Source organism: Cervus canadensis, chromosome 6, assembly GCF_019320065.1.
Source record: "Cervus canadensis isolate Bull #8, Minnesota chromosome 6, ASM1932006v1, whole genome shotgun sequence".
In the NCBI taxonomy this organism is placed as follows: Eukaryota; Metazoa; Chordata; class Mammalia; order Artiodactyla; family Cervidae; genus Cervus; species Cervus canadensis.
Genome location: NC_057391.1, coordinates 25005134 through 25028696, shown reverse-complemented (window position 1 = coordinate 25028696; position 23563 = coordinate 25005134). Strand labels below are relative to the sequence as shown.

The window sequence follows — 23563 nt, the reverse complement described above, 5'->3', positions numbered from 1 at the left end:
TGGGAGTCTTAATTATAAGGCAAGTTTTAAATATTTGATATAGATTTTGAAATTGTGTTCAGGAGAAGGTGTATGAATTTGTACTCTTGAATTACATAGTATGAAAGAGTCTGTGTCCTCAGAACCTCAGAAATTTTTTTAACTCTGACAGTTTTCTGCAAACATAATAACAACTCCATAGTATCTTGGTTTGTCATTATATTTAATGACTATTTCCCCACATTTATTTTTTTAACTTATATAGATACTTTAGATTTTGAATCTTAAACTGTAATTTTTTTTTCTGCATGATTTGCACATGTGGGCATATGCTTAGAAAGAGATTTCTTTCACACAAAGGGTTATCTAAAAATAAGCCTCCATTTTCAAATATGTTTCTGTTTCTTTTATTTTTTTTTTAATTACCAATTTTAGTTGTGGTTGTAAGGTAAGATATTCAGTTTATTTTTGACAAGTTTGGTAAGCTGTATCAACACCCATTTATGGGCAAATTAATTATTTCTATGCTGATTTGATAATGGCCCTTAGACTTCTAATCTGTCTCTCTCCCTTCCCTCTAATGCCTTCTACTACATTCTTTTTTTAAAAATTGATTTTTACTGGAATGTAGTTGCTTTACAATGTTATGTTAGTTTCTACTGTATGGCAAAATGAATCAGTCATATATATATATGTATATACATATGTATATACATATGTGTATATATATATATAATCTCCTCTCCCATTTGGACTTCCTTCCAATTCAGATCATCACATTGTATTAAGTAGAATTCTCTGTACTATAAAGTATGTTCTCATTCATTATCTCTTTTATACATAGTACCATATATATGTGTCAATCCAAATCTCCCAATTCCTCCCACCTCTCTATTTCCCCCTTGATATCCACATATTTCTTCTCTATGTCTATGTCCCTATTTCTGCTTTTCAAGTAAAATCATCTATAAGGTTCTTCTAGAGTCAAAATATATGCATTAATATATGGTACTTGTTTTTCTCTGACTTACTTCATACCATGTGGCAGACTCTAGGTCCATCCACATCTCTGCAAATGACCCATGTTCCTTCCTTTTTATGACTGACTCACATTCCACTGTATATATGTACCATGTCTTCTTTATCCATCCCTCTGTTGGTGGGCATTTAGGTTGCTTCCATATTCTGGCTATTGTAAATAGTACTCTGTGAATATCAGGGTGCATGTATTTTTCTGAATTATGGTTTTCTTTGGGTATAAGTCCATTAGTGGGATTGCTGGGTCATACTGTAGTTATATTTTTGATTTTTTAAGGATCTCCATACTGTTTTCCATAGTGTCTATATCAGTTTACACTCCCACCAACAGTGCATGAGGGTTCCCTTTTCTCCACATTCTCTCCAGCATTTCTTGTCTGTAGATTTTTTGATGATGGCCATTCCGATTGGTGTAAGCTGATACCTCATTGTAGTTTCACTTTTCATATCTCTGATAAATAGTGATGTTCATGAGTTTCTTGGCAATTTGTTTGTCTTCATTGGAGAAATGTCTAGATCTTCAGCCAAGTTTTTTTTTTTTTTATATTTTTTTTTTATATTGAGCTGCATGAGTACTCTTGCCTGGAAAATCCCATGGACGGAGAAGCCTGGTGGGCTGCAGTCCATGGGGTCGCTAGGAGTCGGACACGACTGAGTGACTTCACTTTCACTTTTCACTTTCATGCATTGGAGAAGGAAATGGCAACCCACTCCAGTATTCTTGCCTGGAGAATCCCAGGGACGGGGGAGCCTGGTGGGCTGCCGTCTATGGGGTCGCACAGAATCGGACACGACTGAAGTGACTCAGCAGCAGTAGTAGCAGCAGCAGAGCCGCATGAGCTGCTTGTGTATTTTGGCCTCAGTGGGTTTCTATCACTTCTAAAATATGGATCAAATTCTTAACACATCTATGGAATTTTACCTTGATCAGACCTGTACTGGTTGTCTTTTATTTATTGCACACTGTTCTATTTCTTCATGCTTCACAATAGTTTCCATACCTTTCCTCTGGAAAGATCACTTTTCTCTGGATAGATCACTTTTCCTATTTTTCCTCATTTACTTAACTCCATTCTTCACATAGCTCTTACCATGAACATCTTCCAGGTCAGGGTAGATGACATGACTATGAGCTCTTATAGTCCTCTAAGCACTTTGTTTTTGTTTTTTCAAATATCATAGCACCTTTTTATTCATCTGGTTATGTAAGTAGTTACTTAATGCCTAGCTTCACAACTAGGTTAATGACAGACTGCATTTTACCCCAGAATGTAGCACAGTGCCAAGAACATGTGAGGTCTTCATGGTAGCTTCTCGATGAGTATTTGATGATGAATAAACTCTTGTATGAATTTTAAAAAGACATTTGGTGATCCAGAATGAAGAGTTTCTTTAATATCAGAATTTGAAGCACAGTGATGTCTACTTCTTTCAGTATCTCTGGCGTGTTCCTTTGTAACTAACTTTATTTGTTCCTTTCAGGTAAAAGTCATTCACAAAGTCAATGAGTAAAGCAAATTACTCTTCAGTATCTGAATTTGTGTTCCTGGGGCTTTCTACCTCTAGACCAGTGCAGCATTTCCTCCTTGCCTTCTCTACAGTGTTTTATGTAATAATTGTTCTGGGGAATCTCCTTGTTGTGATTACAGTGACCTTTGACCCTTATCTACACTCCCCCATGTACTTCCTTTTAGCCAACCTCTCATTCATTGATTTGTGTTTTTCTACCTTAACGGTGCCTAAGATGATCTCTGACCTGTACTCTGGGCACAAAACTATTTCCTTCCAGGGGTGTGCCACCCAGATATTTGTCCTTCACACCCTGGGTGGATCTGAGATGGTGCTGCTCACTGCCATGGGCTTTGACCGCTATGTGGCCATCTGTAAGCCCCTGCACTACCTGACCATCATGAGCCCACGGGTGTGCCTTTTGCTTCTGTGTGGTGCTTGGGCTATTGGCCTCATTCACTCAGTGGTCCAGTTAGCTTTTGTGATCCATTTGCCTTTCTGTGGTCCTAATGAAATCGACAGCTTTTACTGTGACCTTCCTTGGTTTATCAAGCTTGCTTGCATAGATTCCTACAGAATGGAATTCATGGTTATTGCCATCAGTGGGTTCATATCCATGGGCACTTTCTTCTTGTTGATTTTCTCCTACATTTTCATCCTGGTCACTGTGTGGAAACGCTCTTCAGGTGGTTTGCACAAGGCCCTCTCCACTCTCTCAGCACACATCTCTGTGGTGGTTTTGTTCTTTGGACCATGCATCTTTGTTTATATGTGGCCATTTCCCACGGTGCCAGTGGATAAGTTTCTTGCCATTTTAGACTTTTTGGTTACACCCATCCTGAATCCTGCCATTTACACATTGAGGAACAAGGACATGAAGAGGGCAATGGGGAGACTGAGTAGTCAGCTCCTGAGTTGGAGGAAGGTCTCCTAAGTAACCCATGAGAGCACAAATTACTTTAAACAACTTCATGTAATACAAATGTTTAAATAAATATATAAAAATTGGGGCTTTTTTATTTTTTTTAAGGCAGTCACCATTTTATAGTATTCTGACTAGACCATGGATTATGAGGTTACATTGAATTCTCTGGGTAACAAGTTGTTTGTCAGCCAAATTAAAACCCTGGGAAATGTTTGGTGGAAGATTTTGAAAAAGCATCAGTTGCAGACTTTGAATCTTCTGAGTGTACAGCCTTACACATTAGAATACCTGAATTCATTCAGTCGATTAAATTTGAGCAATTCATTAACATAACTAATATTATCAAACTTTGTGGGAACTATGAAACATCTAATTGTCCTTTGATTTTAACCTAGGATAAGAAAAATTTATATTTTTTCTGAAAGACAAAAAATATGTAAGTGAGGATTTAAAACCTGTGGCAATAAAATGGTGTAAAAAAAGTAGCAGACAGAAGTGATAAGGTAGTATAATAAGGGGAAATTGACAGGTGTCAGGAGGAAAAGCATCAGAGAGAGACTCAGAAATATGTTTCATGAATTTGAAACTGTGCTCCAATTGTTTGCCTCACTTTCAATGGACTCAACTCATCTCTATTTGACCTAGGGCAGGGAAATTTATGTATACATTGCTGTTTCATGCTGTTTGAAATTGTGACTTAATCCATCAATGAATATTCCTCAAACATCGGAACATATTGACTTGATCATATCCTGGCTGGTATTATTATTATCCAACAACTGCTCTATCCAAATTGTTTGCTGACTGTTTTTCCCTGGTAACTTATCTTTTATACTCCTTTTTGCCTCAAAACATGGTATCAAATATGTGTTAGTGTGTATAATCTGTATAAATTACAAAACGGATTTATTTTATAGTTTGCTTTGTTAACTAGAAGACTGAGCCAAATTCCCTGCAAAACTATGTTTGAGTGTTTGTGATCCGAGATTCTTTTAGGATTATCAGTTGTATATGTTATATCAGTTTTGATATATGTATATATCAGTTGTATATTTTATATTTTTCTTGTTTGTTGCTTTTATTTGTATTTTTCATGTATTCTTGTTAGGTACATTAATTGAAAAGAACAGTGTAAAGCCAGATTTCTATTTGAACAATTTATCTTACTTTTTGAAACTAGCAAGAGAAGGGAAAAGACTAAAGTTCTAAGCACAGAAGTTATGAAGGGCAAAACTGAGTCACCTGAACTCTTCAGAGTGAGGAGACAAAGATCTTTTAGACTCATAGTCCAAACTTGGAAAGGATATATTCAAGGAACAAGAACAAACTTGAGTGTGCCAAGTCTTATAAAAACTGCATTCAGATTCAAATAGGCTCAGTACTCGATAGGATTGAAGTGATTATGCCTTAACCTTTTATGCCTCATAGAGGAGAGAGTAGATAGGTTGTGGAGGAATATTATGTCAGAACTACATGATCTTTTATGTACAATGTGTAAAATACAAAAAATAATTGTTTTTAATAATAATTATGGGATATGCAAGAAGAAGGGATATATGGCTGAAAATTAAGAGGAAAATAGTTAATAGAAACAAACCACAGATGCTCAATTGTTGAAATTAGCAAAGAGTGTAAAATAACTCATAAAATCAAAAGCAACATTAGGAAGTTGAAAAACTGAATGTTAAATTACAAAGAGAAACAGTATCTAACAAAGAACCAAATTATATTTTAGAAGTGAAAAAGAAATATGCCTCACAAGATGGTGGAGGAGTAGGTGAACGTGGAATACATGTCTCTCCACGGATACATCAGGAATACACCTTCAGACACAGAAGTGCATGCAGAGCACCAGCTGAGAGTGGACAGGAGTATCTGACCAAAGGAAAAGAATATATAGACCCACACAAAACTCAGTAGGATGAAGGAACTAGGGGGAAAAGCAGGAGTGTTAGTAGGACTGGACTTGCCCTCCCTCGGTGGGTGGGGGAAATGAAGCAGGGGTCTGATCCCCACATCGGGGCAATTGTCTGAGTCAGAGGAGAAACATTTAAGGCTGAGAGTGAAACAGCCGATCTCTGACAGCCTAAATTGAATGAGAATCAGACAGTCCTTGCCACAGCCATACATACCCCAGATAGGGATGCAGGTCCCCTGGAAGGCGCGGTGGATGGGAGCTGGAGTTTAGGGATTGTGGAGCAATCCCAGGGCGAGGGCTGCTGTTGACTGAGGAGAGATGGATCGAGGGGATGTGAGGGAGGAGACTGTGGTGGGAAATGCCTGTGGAGGAAAGCCAGGCAGCCATGGAAGCAAGGCAGTACTGCTGAGTCATGTGTTATGGGGTGGAGCCATCACCACAGCCTCTCTCTCCCCGTAAACTAGCATCAGCAGCTGAACAATAGAGAGGCTGGCCCATCAAATCCCTGACCACTGAACTAAAGAGCAGGATCCCACCCAGGGTGTACCTTTAAGTGCCTGACATGCTGATCTACAGAGTAGGACCCCAGCCAGGGGGCCCCCTCTATGTGTCTGACCTTCCAAACAACAGAGAAGGACCCCAGGCAAGGGAACCCTCTAAGTGCCGGAATGGGATTGGGCGGGGGGAAGCTATGGAGAAAGACTGGCCAAAGAGGCCTTCTGATCCCCAGCTACAAGGGGCTCAAAAAAAGACTCTGATAGGGCCATAGCTTCTGCGGCAGAGGCTGTCCATGTCCCTGCACGCTAGGTGCCACCAGGGTCCCTACAAGCCAAGCAACTGCACCACCTTCACGCTCAACTCCCCCTGGGGCAGAGCTGCGACAGGCAAAAAGAGCCTTGTGTCTATGTGTGCAGGGTTGCTTCAGTAGTGTCCAACTCTGCGAGCCTGTAGACTGTGGCCTGCCAGGCTTCTCTGTCAGGGAAGGGGGTTCTCCAGGCAAGAATAGTGGCGTGTATTGACCAGTACTGGTTGCCATACCCTTTTAGAGCACTGTATTTCCTGCTGCCCTAGCCACAAACAACCCTGAGTACCTGGTGCTGCTCGAACCCCTGCGACCCAAGCAGCTGCACCACCTCCACACCTGGCCCTCACAGGGGCAAACCCAAGTCCTCCAGGGCAGCCTCAGGAGCAAACCCCAGTGGATGGTCCACATGCAGAGGTGGAACTAAAACCACAGTTGAAACCCAGGGATAGTGTGGCTAAGGAAGAAGACCCAAAACCCTCCCACCAGCTGTACAAGCTGCAGATTAAATCCACACAATCAACTAGGCAGATCTGACTATGGAATATATAAAAGGTCATTGAGAGCTCCCACAAAAGACAAAGCACTAGTTCTGACACCTGTGGACATTGGAGGCAAGAATACAGAGAAATATGACCTGATTAGAATCTGAGCTAACCCCATAGCATGTCCAGAGATCAGCATAGTGTTGGAGGGCATCCTAGGAAGGTAAGATGGGATGTGACTTCCCAGCAAGGGAAAGGACTCTGACAGCAGTGACTCAAGAAAAACATTTACTATTCTTATGTTTTGACTGATCTGTAGATTCTTTTGGATTTTTTTCTTTTTGTTTTTCCTTTTAATCCCCCTCTGTTGTAGTTGTCAATTTTATTGGCATTATAAAATCTAATTAAGCTTTTGAGATTTTTTTTTCCTCAGTCATATTTTTGTTGTTGATATAAATCTCTGCCTCTATGTTGGACTTTTGCAGTTCTGTGGAGTTTTCCCTTTTTTTTTTTTTTTTTTTTTTTTTAGTTTTAATTTAAAAAACAATTTTTAAGCCTAATATTTTTCCTAAATTTATTCCTTTGTTTGCTTTTCCTACTGTTCTTTTCCCCTTGCAGTTAACCTTTAATGCATATAAATATTCTTCATCTACCTATCTATCTTCCTTAATTTTGCATATCTATTCTTTCTTTCTTTGCTTTCCTCTCAACATATTTGTTAGTTTTATTTTCATTGCTTTATTCCCCACTTGGTACCTTGCTTTAGTTTTGTTTTCCACCTTGTGCTTTAGTTAGTTTTGTTCTGGTAGGTATAATTTTTGGTTTCCTTTGTTCGCTGGGTCAATCTATTGTACTTTATTTTTATTGGACTATTCTGATTTTGTTTATGGGTGTATACATATATATGTGTATTCAGTCACATTTTTTATTGTTGTTATAAACCTCTGCCTCTATGTTGGGCTTTTGCAGTTCTGTGGCGTTTTCCTTTTTTGTTTCTTCCATTTTTTCTCTCTCTATTTTTTTTTAATAATTTTAATTTTTAAAAACCTATTTTGGGGGCATTTACTCCTTTGTTTGCCTTCCCTACTGTTCTTTTTCCCTTGCAGTTAATTTTCAATGTATATAAATCTTCTTCATCTACCTATATTTAACTTTGCATATATATTCTTTCTTTCACTTCTTTCTTTCCTTTCCTCTCAACATATTTGTTAGTTTTGTTTTTGTTGCTTTATTCCCCACTTGGAACCTTATTTTAGTTTTGTTTTCCAGTTTGTGCTTTAGTTAGTTTTGTTCTTAACTGGTAAGTATAAATATTGATTTGCTTTGTTCACCTGGTCAATCTACTGTACTTTATTTTTTTGGACAGTTTTGACTTTGCTCATGGGTGCATATGTATATGTGTATATTCCATTATTTTAATTATTATTTGCCTGATTTTCCACTGCCATTTGTCCGAGGTTCATCTTTGGTTTTTCATTTTTGGATATTTGCTTTAATCTCACTTAATGCCATAACAAAACACTTGTGGAATCTTCATTTGTGACCAGAGATAAAGCCCTGAGTCTTTGGAGTGGGAGCACTGACTCCAAGACCCTAGACTCCCAGAGAGCTAACCCTGACAGTGAAAGTGAAGTCGCTCAGTCATGTCCGACTCTTTGCGACCCCGTGGACTGTAGCCTACCAGGCTCCTCCATCCATGGGATTTTCCAGGCAAGAGTACTAGAATGGGTTGCCATTTCCTTCTCCAGGAGATCTTCCCAACCCAGGGATTGAATCCAGGTCTCCCGCATTGTAGGCAGACGCTTTACTGTCTGAGCCTCCAATAGTGAGAGCTCACACAAAGGAAACCACTTGAAAAGAAGACCTGGTGTCACCCAACCACCAGTAGCACCTTGTGCAGGATGCCTCATCTAAACAACAAATAAAGCAAAAATAAAAACCCAATCATTGGCAGACAAGATTACTAGCTCACTCAGCCTTGCCCATCAGAGGAAAAACAAACAAACAAAACTCAGCACAAATCTCACCCTATACAAAGCTTACACAAACCACTGGACCAACCTTAGGAGGACAGAAACCAAAAGGAAGAAAGAATTCAACCTTGAAGCCTGGGAAAAGGAGACCTCAAGCACAGTAATTAAAAAAAATAAAAATAAAAAATGAAAAAGCAGAGAAATACTACACAAATGAAGGGACAAACTAGAAACACAGAAGTCCAAATAAATGAAAATGAAACAGGCAGACTACCTGAAAAAGAATTCAGAATAATGACAGTAAAGATGATCAAAACCCTTGAAAACAAAATGGAGAAAATGCAAGAAGCAATTAACAAAGACCTAGAAGAATTAAAGAATAAACATACAAGCAACACAATGACTGAAATTAAAAATACTCTAGAAAGAATCAATAGCAGAATATCTGAAGTAGAAGAACGAATCAGTAAGCTGGAAGATAAAATGGTGGATATAACTTCTGAATAGCAGAATAAAGTAAAAAGAATGAAAAGAACTGAGGATAGTCTCAGAGACCTCTGGGACAATAGCAAACACCCAACATTTAAATTATAGGGGTCCCAGAAGAAGAAGAGAAAAAGAAAGGTTATGAGAAAATTTTTGAAGAGATTATAGTTGAAAATTTCTCCAACATGGAAAAGGAAATAGTCAATCAAGTCCAAGAGGCACAAAGTGTCCCATACATGACAAACCCAAGGCAAAACACGCCAAGACACACACTAATCAAATTAACAAAGACTAAGCACAAAGAAAGGATATTAACAGCAGCAAGGGAGAAGCAACAAGTACCATACAAGGGAAATGCTATATGCTAAACAGCTGATCTTTCAGCAGAAACTCTGCAGGCTAGAAGGGACTGACAGGGTATATTTGAAGTACTGAAAGGGAAAAATCTACAGCCAAGATTTCTGTACCTGGCAAGGATCTCATTCAAACTGATAGAGGAAAAAAAGCTTTTCAGACAAGCAAAAGTTAAGAGAATTCAGTACCATCAAACCAGGTTCACAACAAATGTTACACAGACTTGAATAGTCAAGAAATACAAGAGAAGGAAAAAAAAGATGTACAAAATCAACCCCAAGCAATTAAGAAAGTGGCAATAGGAACATATATATCAATAATTAAATATAAATGGATTAAATGCTCCAATAAAAAGACACAGACTGGTTGAATGGATTCAAAAACAAGACCCAAATATATGCTGTCTACAAGAAACTCACTTCAGACCTCAAAACACATATAGACTGCAAGTGAGAGGATGGAAAAATATATTCCATGCAAATGGGAAGCAAAAGAAAGCTGGAGTAGCAATCCTCATATCAAACAAAATAGACCTTAAAATAAAGAAGATTGCAAGAAATAAAGAGGGACACTACACAATGATCAAGAAATCAATCCAGGATTGTAAATATCTATGCACCCAACATAGGAGCATCTCAATACATAAGACAAACACTAACAGGCATAAAAGGAGAAACTGACAGTAACACAATAATAGCAGGAGACTTTAACACTCCACTCACACCAATGGATAGATCATCAAAACAGAAAATTAATAATGAAACACAAATCTTAAATGATACATTAGATGAAATGGATCTCATTGATATCTTCAGGACATTCCATCCAAATGCAGAAGGATGAACCTTCTTCTCAAGTGCACATGGAACATTCTCCAGGATAGAGCACATCTTGGGTCACAAATCAAACCTCAGTAAATTTAAGAATATTGAATTTGTATCAAGCATCTTCTCCAAACACAATGCCATGAGACTAGATATCAATTACAAGAAAAAAACTGTAAGAAACACAAACACATGGAGATTAAGCAACACAGTTCTAAATAACCAATAGGTTAGTGAAGAAATAAAAAAACTTCTAGAAGCAAATGACAATGAAAACATGACAACTCATAACCTATGGGATGCAGTGAAAGTAGTCCTAAGAAGGGAAGTTTATAGCAATGCAATCCTACCTTAAGAAACAAGAAAAACATCGAATAGACAACCTAACTTTACATGTAAAACAACTGGAAAAAACAAGAACAAAAAAACCCCAAAATTAGTAGAAGGAAAGAAATCATAAAGATCTGAGCAGAAATACATGAAAAAGAAATGAAAGAAACAATGGTAAAGATTAATAAAACTAAAAGCTGTTTCTTTGAGAAGATAAAATGGACAAGCCTTTAGCCAGTCTCATCAAGAAAAAAAAGAGAAAACAACAAATTTAGAAATAAAAAAGGAGCGGTTACAACAGACAATGCAGAATACAAAGGATTATAAAAGACTATTGTGAACAACTATATGGCAATAAAATGGATAATCTGGAAGAAATGGACAGATTCTTAGAAAAGTTCAATCTTCCAGTACTAAACCAGGAAGAAATAGAAATTATGAACAACCCAATTATAAGCACTGAAATTGAAGCTGTGACAAAAAATCTCCCAAAGACAAAAGCCCAGGACCAGATGGCTTCACAGGAGAATTCTATCAGATATAAGGAATTTAAAAAGATCGTAACGATAACCCTATATGCAGGACAGAAAAAGAGACACAGATGTATAGAACAGAGTTTTGGAATCTGTGAGAGAAGGCAAGGGTGGGGTGATCTGAGAGAATAGCATTGAAACATGTATGTTATCAAGTGTGAAACAGATCGCCAGCCCAGGTTGGATGCATGAGACAAGTGCTCAGGGCTGGTGCACTGAGAAGACTCAGAGGGATGGGATGGGGAGGGAGGTGAGAGGGGGGATCAGGATGGGGAACACATGTAAATCCATAGCTGATTCATGTCAATGTATGGCAAAAACCACTACAATATTGTAAAGTAATTAACCTCCAACTAATAAAAATAAATGAAAAAAAAAAAACAAAACAAACACAAATATTTAGAGAAGAGCTAATGCCTATCCTTCTAAAACTCTTTCAGAAAATTGCAGAGGAAGGAACACTTCCAAACTTCGAGGCCACCATCACCCTGATGCCAAAACCAGACAAAGACAGCACAAAGAAAGAAAACTACAGGCCAGTATCACTGATGAACATAGATTCAATAATCCTCAAAAAAATTTTAGCAAACAGAATTCAGCAACACATCAAAAAGTTCATACACCATCATCAAGTTGGGTTTATTCCAGGAATACAAGGAGTCTTCAATATACACAAATCAATCAATGTGATACTCCATATTCACAAATTGAAAGATAAAAACCATATGATAATCTCAACAGATACAGAAAAAGCCTTTGACAAAATTAAGCACCCATTTATAATTAAAACTCTTCAAAAAATGGGCACACCTCAGCATGGTAAAGGCCATATTTGAAAAGCCTACAGCAAACATTATTCTCAATGGTGGAAAACGGACAGCATTCCCCCTCAGATCAGGAACAAAACAAATGTTTCACCAGTGTTATTCAACGTAGTTCTGGAAGTCCTAGCTACAGCAGAGAAGAAAAAGAAATAAAAGGAATCCAGATTGGAAAAGAGGAAGTAAAGCTCTCACTGTCTACAGATGGCATGATACTGTACATAGAAAACCCTAAAGATAGTATGGAAAAATTACTAGAGCTAATCAGTGAATTTAGCAAAGTTGCAGGATACAAAATCAATACACAGTTGCATTTCTATATACTAACAATGAACAATCAGAAAAAGAAATTAAGGAATCAATCCCATTCACCATTGCAACAAAAAGAATTAAATATCTAGGAATAAATTTACCTAAGGAGACAAAAGAACTATACACAGAAAATTATAAGATGCTGATGAAAGAAATCAAAGAGCACATAAACAGATAGAGATATTCCATGTTCCTGGATAGGAAGAATCAATATTGTGAAAATGACTACTACCAAATGCAATCTACAGATTCAATGCAATCCCTATCAAATTACCAATGGCATTTTTCACAGAACTAGAACAAAAAATTTCACAATTCCTATGGAAACACAAAAGATCCTGAATGGCCAAAGCAGTCTTGAGAAAGAAGAATGGAGCTGGAGGAATCAACCTTCCTGACTTCAGATTATACTACAAAGCTACAGTCATCAAGACAGTATGGTACTGGCACAAAGACAGAAATATAGACCAATGGAACAAGATAGAAAGCCAAGAAATAAACCCATGCACCTATAGGTACCTTATTTTTGACAAAGGATGCAAGAATATACAATGGGGCAAAGACAGTCTCTTCAATAAATGGTGCTGGGAAAACTGGACAGTTACATGTAAAAGAATGAAATTAGAACACTTCCTAACACCATACATCTGGATAAACTCAAAATGGATTAGAGACCTAAATGTAAGACCAGAAACTATAAAACTCTTAGAGGAAAACATAGGTAGAACCCTTGATGACATAAATCAAAGCAAGATCCTCTATGACCCACCTCTTAGAGTAAAGGAAATAAAAACAAAGTTAATAAGTAGGGCCTGATTGAACTTAAAAGCTTTTGCACAGCCAAGGAAACTATAAGCAAGGTGAAAAGACTTCCCTCAAAATGGGAGAAAATAATAGCAAATGAAACAACTGACAAAGGATTAATTTCCAAAATATACAAACTGCTCATACAACTCCATGCCAGAAAAACAAACAACCCAATCAAAAAGTGGGAAAAAGACCTAAACAGACATTTCTCCAAAGAAGACACACAGATGGCTAACAAACACATGAAAAGATGCTCAACGTCACTCATTATTAGAGAAATGCAAATTAAAACTATAATGAGATCTCACCTCACACCAGTCAGAATGGCCCTCATCAAAAAGTCTACAAAAAATAAAGGCTGGAGAGGGTGTGGAGAAAAGGGAGCCCTTTTGCACTGTTGGTGGGAATGTAAACTGATACAGCCACTATGGAAGACGGTATGGAGATTTCTTAAAAAGCTAGGAATAAAACCACCATATGACCCAGCAATCCCACTCCTAGGCATATACCCTGAAGAAACCGAAGTTGAAAAAGACACATGTATCCCATTGTTCATTGGAGCACTCTTTACAATAGCTAGAACATGGAAGCAACCTAGATGTCCATCAATAGATGAATGGATAAAGAAGTTGTGGTACATATACTCAATGGAATATTACTCAGCCATTAAAACGAATGCATTTGAGTCAGTTCTGATGAGGTGGATGAACCTAGAACCTATTGTACAGAGTAAAGTGAGTCAGAAAGAGAAAGATAAATATTGTGTTCTAATGCATATAAACAGAACCTAGAAAAATCGTACTGAAGAATTTATTTTCAGGGCAGCAATGGAGAAATAGACATAGAGAATAGATTTATGGACATGGGGAGAGGGGAGGAGAGGGTGAGATGTATGGAAAGAGTATAACATGGAAACTTACATTACCATATGTAAAATATATAGCCAACAGGAATTTTTTGTATGCCTCAGGAAGCTCAAACAGGGGCTCTGTATCAATCTGGAGGGGTGAGATGGGGCAGGAGATGGGAGGGAGGTTCAAAAGGGAGGAAAAAATATATATCTATGACTGATTCATGTTGAGGTTTGACAGAAAACAACAAAATTCTGTAAAGTAATTATCCTTCAATAAAAAGAAAATGAAAAGAAATGTGAAATTATGAATTTGTTTTTGTTTTTTTTTAGTTACAAAGTCGTGTCCAACTCTTTGTGATCCCCTGGACTGTAGCCCACTAGGCAACTCTGTCCTTGGGATTTCTCAGGCCAAAATACCTGAGTAGCTTTAAAACAGGATGTGCAAAGCATAAGGAAAAACATCAGTGTTATCGAAGACAAGTTAATAGATAGTATACAAACTGAGTATGCAGATGTAGAAAAATTTTAAGAATCAGAATACATATCATATATACATATATGATCATATGTGTAGTTATTTTATTTAAGGGTTTATTCCTGAGATTCTCTATTGGAAATGTTACAAAATACACAAGACCATGTCATCTTTAAAAAGTAATGTGAAATTTGAAGTATATCTAGATCCACTGATTTCAGATAAATGGATATAAATATATATAAAATTTTGAGACCCCGAGTAGGAAGATTTTTGAAGAAAGCTTTGTTTTGTTATAGGTAGTAATGAATAATTCACAAACTCTGTACATAATCTAGTTCTTAAAGATTATGTGAACACTTCAGTGAATTAAATGGATAGTTTATTTCAAAACTAGATATTTTGACTCACCTGTATAATAAACTGCCTAACCCATTTATGAATAGGAAGGGAAAAAGCAAAATCTCCAAAAGCCATCTTTGTATTGAATATGCCTCTCTTAAAGACACTGTTTCAGAAATGACTGAGACATGATGTTGAGGACACAACATTCTCTCCAGATTATGATTATGACTCAAATTTCTTTCTGAATATGATTAGGAATACTTAATGATTCCCTCTATAGCTATCTCTCCAGAAGGTAGCTAGAATGTTAACTAATCAATAGACTAATTTATCAATTTGTAAAATAAAAATAGCAGTATTCAATGCACTTGCTCAGTGGTAAAGAATCTGCTTGCCAATGCAAGAGATGCGGGAGATGTGGGTTTGATCCCTGAGTAGGGAAAATTTTGTTGTAGGAAATGACAACACACTCCATTGGAAAATTCCATAGACAGAGGAGCCTGGTGGGCTACAGTCTGTGGCATCACGAAGAGTCAGACATGACTGAGCATGCAAACACCCCTGCCTTCAGTGTACAAACTTATGAAAAAAAAAAAAAAGAGAAGATCCACATGAAATGTTTTGCTAGAAGAAATGCATAACAAATTAGAAAAATTCCAGGTGTGGTGGTCTTCGTTGGAGTAGCAGTACAGATAGTAATAATTAACATTAACATTGTTGTTAATTCCAAATCATTCTTGAGAACAACCAAAATCATAGCTCTAAAGACTGGCCAAATTTCCCAAACAGGGACTCATTTTGATAATACTGGAATTCTATAGAATTGACACAAAACTTTCACCAAGAGATACATATAGTTTCCATATGTGAATTGGGAATTATCACATTCTTATAATGTGAGATCATGAAATACCAACAGAAATCCATAGGCTATCATCATAGTCTCTTAATGGCATTTCTAATCTCTTTGTTTCTTAAAGTGTAAATAACTGGATTTAGTAGTGGTGTTATGGCTGCATAAAATACAGCAAGAAACTTGTCCACCCAAGTGATGTTGAGTGGAAACAGGTAGATGAAGATACAGGGCCCAAAGAATAACACGACCACTGTGATGTGGGCAGTGCAAGTGGAGAGAGCCTTGGATGCCCCATCCTTCGACTGATGGCAGAGAGTAAGCAGAATATAAGAGTAAGAGATCAGCAATAGAATGAAGCAGATGGTGGCAAGTACCCCACTGTCAGCATTTATCAACATTTCTAAAATATAAGTGTCCATGCAAGCTAGCTTAATCACCAATGGAATATCACAGAAAAAGCTATCCAATTCTCTGGGTCCACAGAAAGGCAATTGTATAATTATAGCTAGTTGGCTAATTGAATGCACAAAGCCAATGGTCCATGATGTCATCACTAGCCGAATGCACATTTGTGTGTTCATAATGCTAGAGTAATGGAGTGGCTTGCAGATGGCCACGTAACGGTCATAGGCCATTGACACAAGGAGTACCATCTCACACCCTCCAAAAAAATGTCCAAAAAAAATCTGACACATGCAGCTTCCAAAAGAGATGCTCTTGTTTGCCTTGAGAAAGTCTGTGATCATTTTAGGAGTGGTTACTGATGAAAGGCATAAGTCAATGAATGAAAGATTGGCTAACAGGAAGTACATAGGGCAGTGGAGATGAAGGTCAGCAGTAATTAGAAGAACAATGAAGATGTTGCCTAAAATGGTGATTAAATAAAGTGAAGAAAATATCACTAGGAGGAAGGCCTGGAGCTCCCATGAATCACACAGTCCAAGAAAGATAAATTCAGACACTACAGACTGGTTACTTCTTCCATTTAGTTCAGTTTCTTCTAATTTTATCTGAAGAAAAGAAATGAAAATATATTTTCTGAATAAAGCAGGTTTCTTATTTATTGCTGATGAAAGCATATCCTTACATGGGCACTTTGGAAAAAAAATTGTGCTTTTCTTATAAAGCTCAGTACTCACACATCCTATGGTCCAGCAATTTCAGTCTCATTTGCATGCTCGAGATAAATTCTTACAACTGTATATATGGAGACATTTATAGTTATGCACATAAACAGGAAGATGGAATATTCAGAAACATAACAAATAAAGTACAACTATATAAAATGACAGAGATGTAGCTTTTTGAGACATGGTAATGAAGAAAAAAGAGATTAGCATAATTTTTATAAAATGAATAGCAATAGAAAATGCTGTATTTTGTAGGAACTTCTATATATAACTATGTATTAAAAAATGGTGTAAGTAACTCCAACTCTGGGCAGCTAAGGATCAGGACGAGGATGCACATATTATCAGCTATATGATATTATAACTATTCAAGTCTTGTATTAGTTGTGTTTTATAGTTATAGCTTTATTATTCAATAAACAGGTAAACCCAAAATTGCCATTAGAAATGGTGTGAATATACTATGAATCAAGAATTATGATCTATTCAATACTGTGGACCTGAGGTTTAGTCTGGATTTACCCTCCCTGTTGTCTGTAGCTGAAGCTATTGATGATACTGTTTTTGTTTAAGTCCACAGAGTTATCGGGTACCAAGGATGAAAATAAAAATAGAATTAGAAAGCTATACATGTAGGAGGGGCTTTTACTTTTTTCCAGTGTTGTAAACAGGAATTTATTGAATATTTTCTTATTATGAACTGTGATCACTTTTGAGCACTTCAGTGAAAAAGAAACAGATTGTAAGTGGTGTATGTTATATCAAAGAATAAAAGCTTATGCCAGCCTTTTCACCTAATGCTAACTTAATAGGCTTTTAATATTACTTTAGTTAAATTAGAAAGGGCAAAATATTGCTACTAGGATAACTGTATTAAAACTATATTAACAACATGTTAAAGTTACTTATGTAAATCAGCATGTAATTTTCAACTTTACCTTAAGTAGAAGTAACCATAAAGATTCTAAGAGTATAATTATAAAATCCAATGAGTTAGAGCAGAACTCACAAAAAAACTCAAGAAAAATTAAAAAGTAAAAATTTTAAAAATGGGCAACTTTAATTTTAATTTTTGAGCTGGTAACTTCAGGGTCAGGGGAAAACTAAACCTCTCTGTTTCTTTCTCTCTCCCTGCCACTCTCTCTGAATACCTCTCATTATGCCAGAAATTTTCACCCACATTGTTTATAATCTTCACCTTAACCAAATAAAATAAAATGAACGAAATATATCTTACTCTTCTGAGTTTGGCTCCCAGTGTAGCCTGTTAGAGTCTCAGAGCTGGGAAACAGCGTGACTGGAGTGCAATCCCAGTGCTCTCTGAGGCCAGTCCTGCATCTGTGCTGTCATTCTGCATCTCCTGTTCAGTTCCAAGAGCATGATTCCATTTCCAGGGTAACTATTGACTACTGTAGGCTTTGAGAGATTTCTCTCCATAATCTCTATCAGGTTCCTTCCTGAGTTAAATTAATAACCATCACTTTTCTCAATATTTGGAAATTTCTGTTAATTACAGTTATGTATCTGTGCCTAGAACACAGTTTTCCTTAACTCAAGAGAACTGTAGACCCTGATGATTGTGGATCTGTGAAGACCTGAATACTACCTCAAAGAGGGGACCTATGGAGTTGTAAGACTGTGTAGAAGTTATTCGTTTTGATGATGTATAGAGTCCAGAAGTACCAAGATGTACCTTGGAGAAGAAACTCTTGATATTTCTGAAAGCTATGCATAATTCCAAACCATTCTATTAGTGTGCATGGTAATATGGCATTAAAACATTTTCTTAAATATGACAGAGGAAGGGAACTAAGGGGGAAGTTAAGAAATTGACAAAGTGTAGAGTGTATCTTCTTACCAGAGAGACACCATATTTGACCACATTTTTTCCCCAGGATAAAGCATTCTTCATATTCTAAATAGAATCTGAAATAGAATCATATTGCATCAGAGCAAAGTATCCACTTTCTGTTGTGACCAGCATTTATGGGGGAGTGTGAGGCATATATTTAGTGTAGAGAGTGGCCTCTGGAGTAGGAAACTCTCAAGCTACCCATGCTATGTTCCTTTGAGACCACTTTATTCTTGTCTCTCTGAATTGAGAATGTCATCTGGAAATTGTGCCTTTTGTCAAGGTCAGGGCGAGGATAATAATAAAGTTCTAATGTTGGAGTTAAGCACAGTTTTAAAACATTTCTTTGATTAACTTTTTAAAAAAGAAAAACAGTATTCCAGAACTAAGTTGCCATTTCTAGTCCCAGATGCCTTGGGTGAGTGGACATGGGCTGACTAGCAGAGGGAGATGAACTAGTTAGTGTGTGCGTGCTCAGCTGCTCACTCAATAATGTACACCAAGGATGCCCATTGTAGAGCAGTCAGCCTTGGACTGCTTGTTTTATGGGGTTTTAATGAAGAATAGAGCACACATACAATGAAGAATAGAGAGTCAATTTAAAGTGTCAAAACTTCTTTGATTATTTGAGCAATGGTTCCGATTTAAGATTGAGTACAAGGCAATACTGGGACTTCCCAGGTGGCTCAGCAGTAAAGATTTCGCTGGCCAATGTAGGAGACACAGAAGACACAGGTACAATCGCTGGATGGAGAAGATCCCCTGGAATAGGAAATGACAACCTACTCCAGTATTCTTGCTGGCACAGTCTTTTGGGCAGAGGAACCTGGTGGGCTATGGTCCATCAGGTAAAAAGTCGGACACAACTGAGCATGCACTTATGCAAAAGGCAATATTATCAATATTCTTCAAAATAACAAAACAGTAAGGGAAGCCTACCTTTTATTTAGTTTCATAAAATATTATATAATTTTAGCCTTATGGACAAAAATCCAACACTTTAGAGATCTGAGAAGGAAATATGATACTATGTCTCTATCTGCCCGTTGCTACTTTTTTTTCATCAGAAGCATAAATTTGTTCACATTTTGGTGGTTATATTTCACCTTTTTTTTCTATGCTGTTACATACTTACATGTGCACATGTCAGTATATACATATGGAGGAGTCTTTTCCTTTGGAAGATATAGAGTATTGAAGGATATTTTAAATTCTAATTTATTTAAAATAATATTATGCATAAATATATTGCATTGTAATGGTTGTTTCAATGTAAATGTTTGTTTTTAGAGAAATAAATATGCTAAAGTAATAGTACTGCTAGGTATTTACCAAACTTAGTTAAAAATTCTGTTCATACAAAGCCTGCATTTGAATGTTTGTGACAGCTTTGTTCATAATTACCAAAAACTAGAGACATCCAAGAATGGTTAAATAAAGTGTGGTACACTTGTACAATGGGATGCTGCTGCTGCTGCTGCTAAGTTGCTTCAGTGGTGTCCGACTCTGTGCGACCCCGTCCTGGGATTCTCCAGGCAAGAACGCTGGAGTGGGTTGCCATTTCCTTCTCCAATGCATGAAAGTGAAAAGTGAAAGAGAAGTCACTCAGTCGTGTCTGACTCCTAGCGACCCCATGGACTGCAGCCTACCAGGCTCCTCCGTCCATGGGATTTTCTAGGCAAGAGTACTGGAGTGGGTTGCCATTGTCTTCTCCAACAATGGGATATTATTCCATAATAAAAAGAAATAATCTATTAAGTCATGAAAAGATATAGAGGATACTTAAGTGTCTATTGCTACGAGAAGGAAGCCAATCTCTAAAGTCTATATATATATGATTCCGCTTTTATGATATTCTGGAAGATGCAAAACTATGAAGACTGAAAACTTAGGTGCTTGTCAGGGGCTCATGAGTTCATGGGAATGAATGAATACATGAAGCACAGGAGATTTTAGCACAGTGGAATCTTTTATGATACTGTATTTTTGACTATATTGTCTTAGGCATGTCATGTCTTCTGTGAGGGCTTAAATACAATGAAACTGTAGAAACAATGAGCATGTGTTTATTTCTAATACCGTTATCCAGTAAAAGGAACCAGGGATCTTTGGAGATACGGCTATTGTAAGAATAGGAAATTAAGATACAAGATAAACCAGGAGCATCTTTTAGTCCTAGAAAATAAGGAAATGCTCAAACATACATAAACTTACGAAATTTGATGTGGATATACATCAAAGAGTCTTAAGAGCCAAATGAAAATGCTCCCAATAGCAGTATTTGATTATGATCCAGATTATAAAATAAATGTCCATGATTTCATACTAATGATTGAATAAATTAGTACATGGAATAGAAGAGTAGTCACCCATGCAGAAGAATTAGAGATAAATTGTATAGCACACTACCCTAATCAAGAGGAAAATAACTCCTCATTACTTAAGTATGGACTGAGTGTAGTGACTTTTCTCAAAATACAGTGTGAATAGCAGGGAGAGTAAATCTATAGTGAGGCAATCTGAAATTTCAGTCAGTTGATCAAAGTCAAAATCAATAGACATAAATCATACTGATGATATAGACACTTGATGGGAGATGTCAAAAATGGCAGATCACCTATGGTGTGCTTCCCCTGAACCAATCAGTTCAGTTCAGTCACTCAGCATGTCCGACTCTTTGCGACCCTGTGGACTGAAGCACACCAGGCCTCCTTGTCCATCACCAACTCCCAGAGTTTACTCAAACTCGTGTCCATTGAGTCGGTGATGCCATGCAACCATCTCATCCTCTGCGGTCCCCTTCTCCTCCCACCTTCAATCTTTCCCAGCATCAGAGCCTTTTCAAATGAGTCAGCTCTTTGCATCAGATGGCCAAAGTATTGGAGTTTCAGCTTCAACATCAGTCCTTCCAGTGAATATTCAGAACTGATTTCGTTTAGAATGGCCTTGTTGGATCTCCTTGCTGTCCAAGGGACTCTCAAGAGTCTTTCTCCAACACCACAGTTCAAAAGCATCAATTCTTTGGCGTGAAGCTTTCTTTATAGTCCAGCTCTCACATGCATACATGACTACTGGAAAAACTTTGACCAGATGGACCTTTGTTGGCAAAGTAATGTTTCTGCTTTTTAATATGCTGTCTAGGTTGGTCATAACTTTCCTTCCAAGGAGTAAGCATCTTTTAATTTCATGGTTGCAATCACCACCTGCAATGATTTTGGAGCCCCCAAAAATAAAGTCTGTCACTGTTTCTCCATCTATTTGCCATGAAATGATGGAACCAGATGCCATGATCTTAGTTTTCTGAATGTTGAGCTTTAAGCCAACTTTTTCACTCTCCTCTTTGACTTTCATCAAGAGGCTCTTTAGTTCTTCTTCACTTTCTGCCATCAGGCTGGCGTCATCTGCATATCTGAGGTTATTGATATTTCTCCCAGCAGTCTTGATTCCAGCTTGTGCTTCTTCCAGCCCAGCGTTTCTCATGATGTGATCTGCATATAAGTTAAATAAGGAGGGTGACAATATACAGCCTTGATGTATTCCTTTTCCTATTTGGAAACAGTCTGTTGTTCCATGTCCAGTTCTAATTGTTGCTTCTTCTCCTGCATATAGGTTTCTCAAGGGGCAGGTCAGGTGGTCTGGTATTCCCATCTTTTTAAGAACCTGAACCCATAACTCTTGTGTAATTATGAGAAAAATGTCAAATAAATTTCAGTGGAGTGATACCCTTCATACTTCACAGTTCCTCCAAAAGTTAAATGGAACTCATCAATTCTGCTCCTAGTCTTTAACCCCAAAGAATTAAAAACAGGTATTAAAACAAAATCTTGTACATGAATATATAGAACTATTCACAATGGGCAAAGGTGTTCATCCAAATGTTCATCCGCTGATGAATGGATTGACAAATGCAGTAATCCATACAAAGGAATATCATTCAACCACAAATGTGTATCAGATACACATTTCAATATGGATGAAAATAGTTTGGAACTAGGTCGAAGTGATGATTCCACAATATAATGAATGCCTAAATGCCATTGGTTTGTAGCTCTCAAATGGTTGATTTTACATTATGTTAATTTATCTTGATAACATAAAATGTAACACTAAAAAGATCAATGAGCAAATATTATCTTCCATTACTATTAAGATTTTAGTTATTAACTTTTTTTAGCTCATTTTTTGTTCAAAACCGTTCTTGGCTAGTATGTACATTTTTTTTTTTTTTTTTTTTTTGCTCTAATTAATTTATTTTTTTTTTTTTTAATTTTTTTATTAAGTTTGGAGGCTAATTACTTCACAACATTTCAGTGGGTTTTTGTCATACATTGATATGAATCAGCCATAGAGTTACACGTATTCCCCATCCCGATCCCCCCTCCCACCTCCCTCTCCACCCGATTCCTCTGGGTCTTCCCAGTGCACCAGGCCGGAGCACTTGTCTCATGCATCCCACCTGGGCTGGTGATCTGTTTCACCATAGATAGTATACATGCTGTTCTTTTGAAAAATCCCACCCTCACCTTCTCCCACAGAGTTCAAAAGTCTGTTCTGTATTTCTGTGTCTCTTTTTCTGTTTTGCATATAGGGTTATCGTTACCATCTTTCTAAATTCCATATATATGTGTTACTATGCTGTAATGTTCTTTATTCTTTCTGGCTTACTTCACTCTGTATAATGGGCTCCAGTTTCATCCATCTCATTAGAACTGGTTCAAATGAATTCTTTTTAATGGCTGAGTAATATTCCATGGTGTATATGTACCACAGCTTCCTTATCCATTCATCTGCTGATGGGCATCTAGTTGCTTCCATGTCCTGGCTATTATAAAACAGTGCTGCGAATGACATTGGGGACGTGTCTTTTCAGATCTGGTTCCTCACAGTTTGTATGCCCAGAAGTGTGATTTGCTGGGTCATTATGGCAGCTTCTATTTCCTAGTTTTTTAGAATCCC

General features: G+C 37.2%; 2 protein-coding genes across 2 annotated transcripts; one reads left to right on the top strand and one right to left on the bottom strand.

Moving 5' to 3' along the window:
* The first annotated feature begins 2511 nt into the window (after positions 1–2511).
* Positions 2512–3460, top strand: LOC122444089 (olfactory receptor 4F6-like). The gene has a single exon (XM_043472890.1). It carries the CDS (start codon positions 2522–2524, stop codon positions 3458–3460), a length of 939 nt encoding a protein of 312 aa, XP_043328825.1. The 5' UTR covers positions 2512–2521.
* A 12245-nt stretch (positions 3461–15705) lies between these two features.
* On the bottom strand, positions 15706–16704 carry LOC122444270 (olfactory receptor 4F4-like). Its single transcript, XM_043473004.1, has one exon. The coding sequence runs from the start codon at positions 16702–16704 to the stop codon at positions 15706–15708; it is 999 nt and encodes a 332-aa protein (XP_043328939.1).
* Between the last annotated feature and the right edge of the window lie 6859 nt (positions 16705–23563).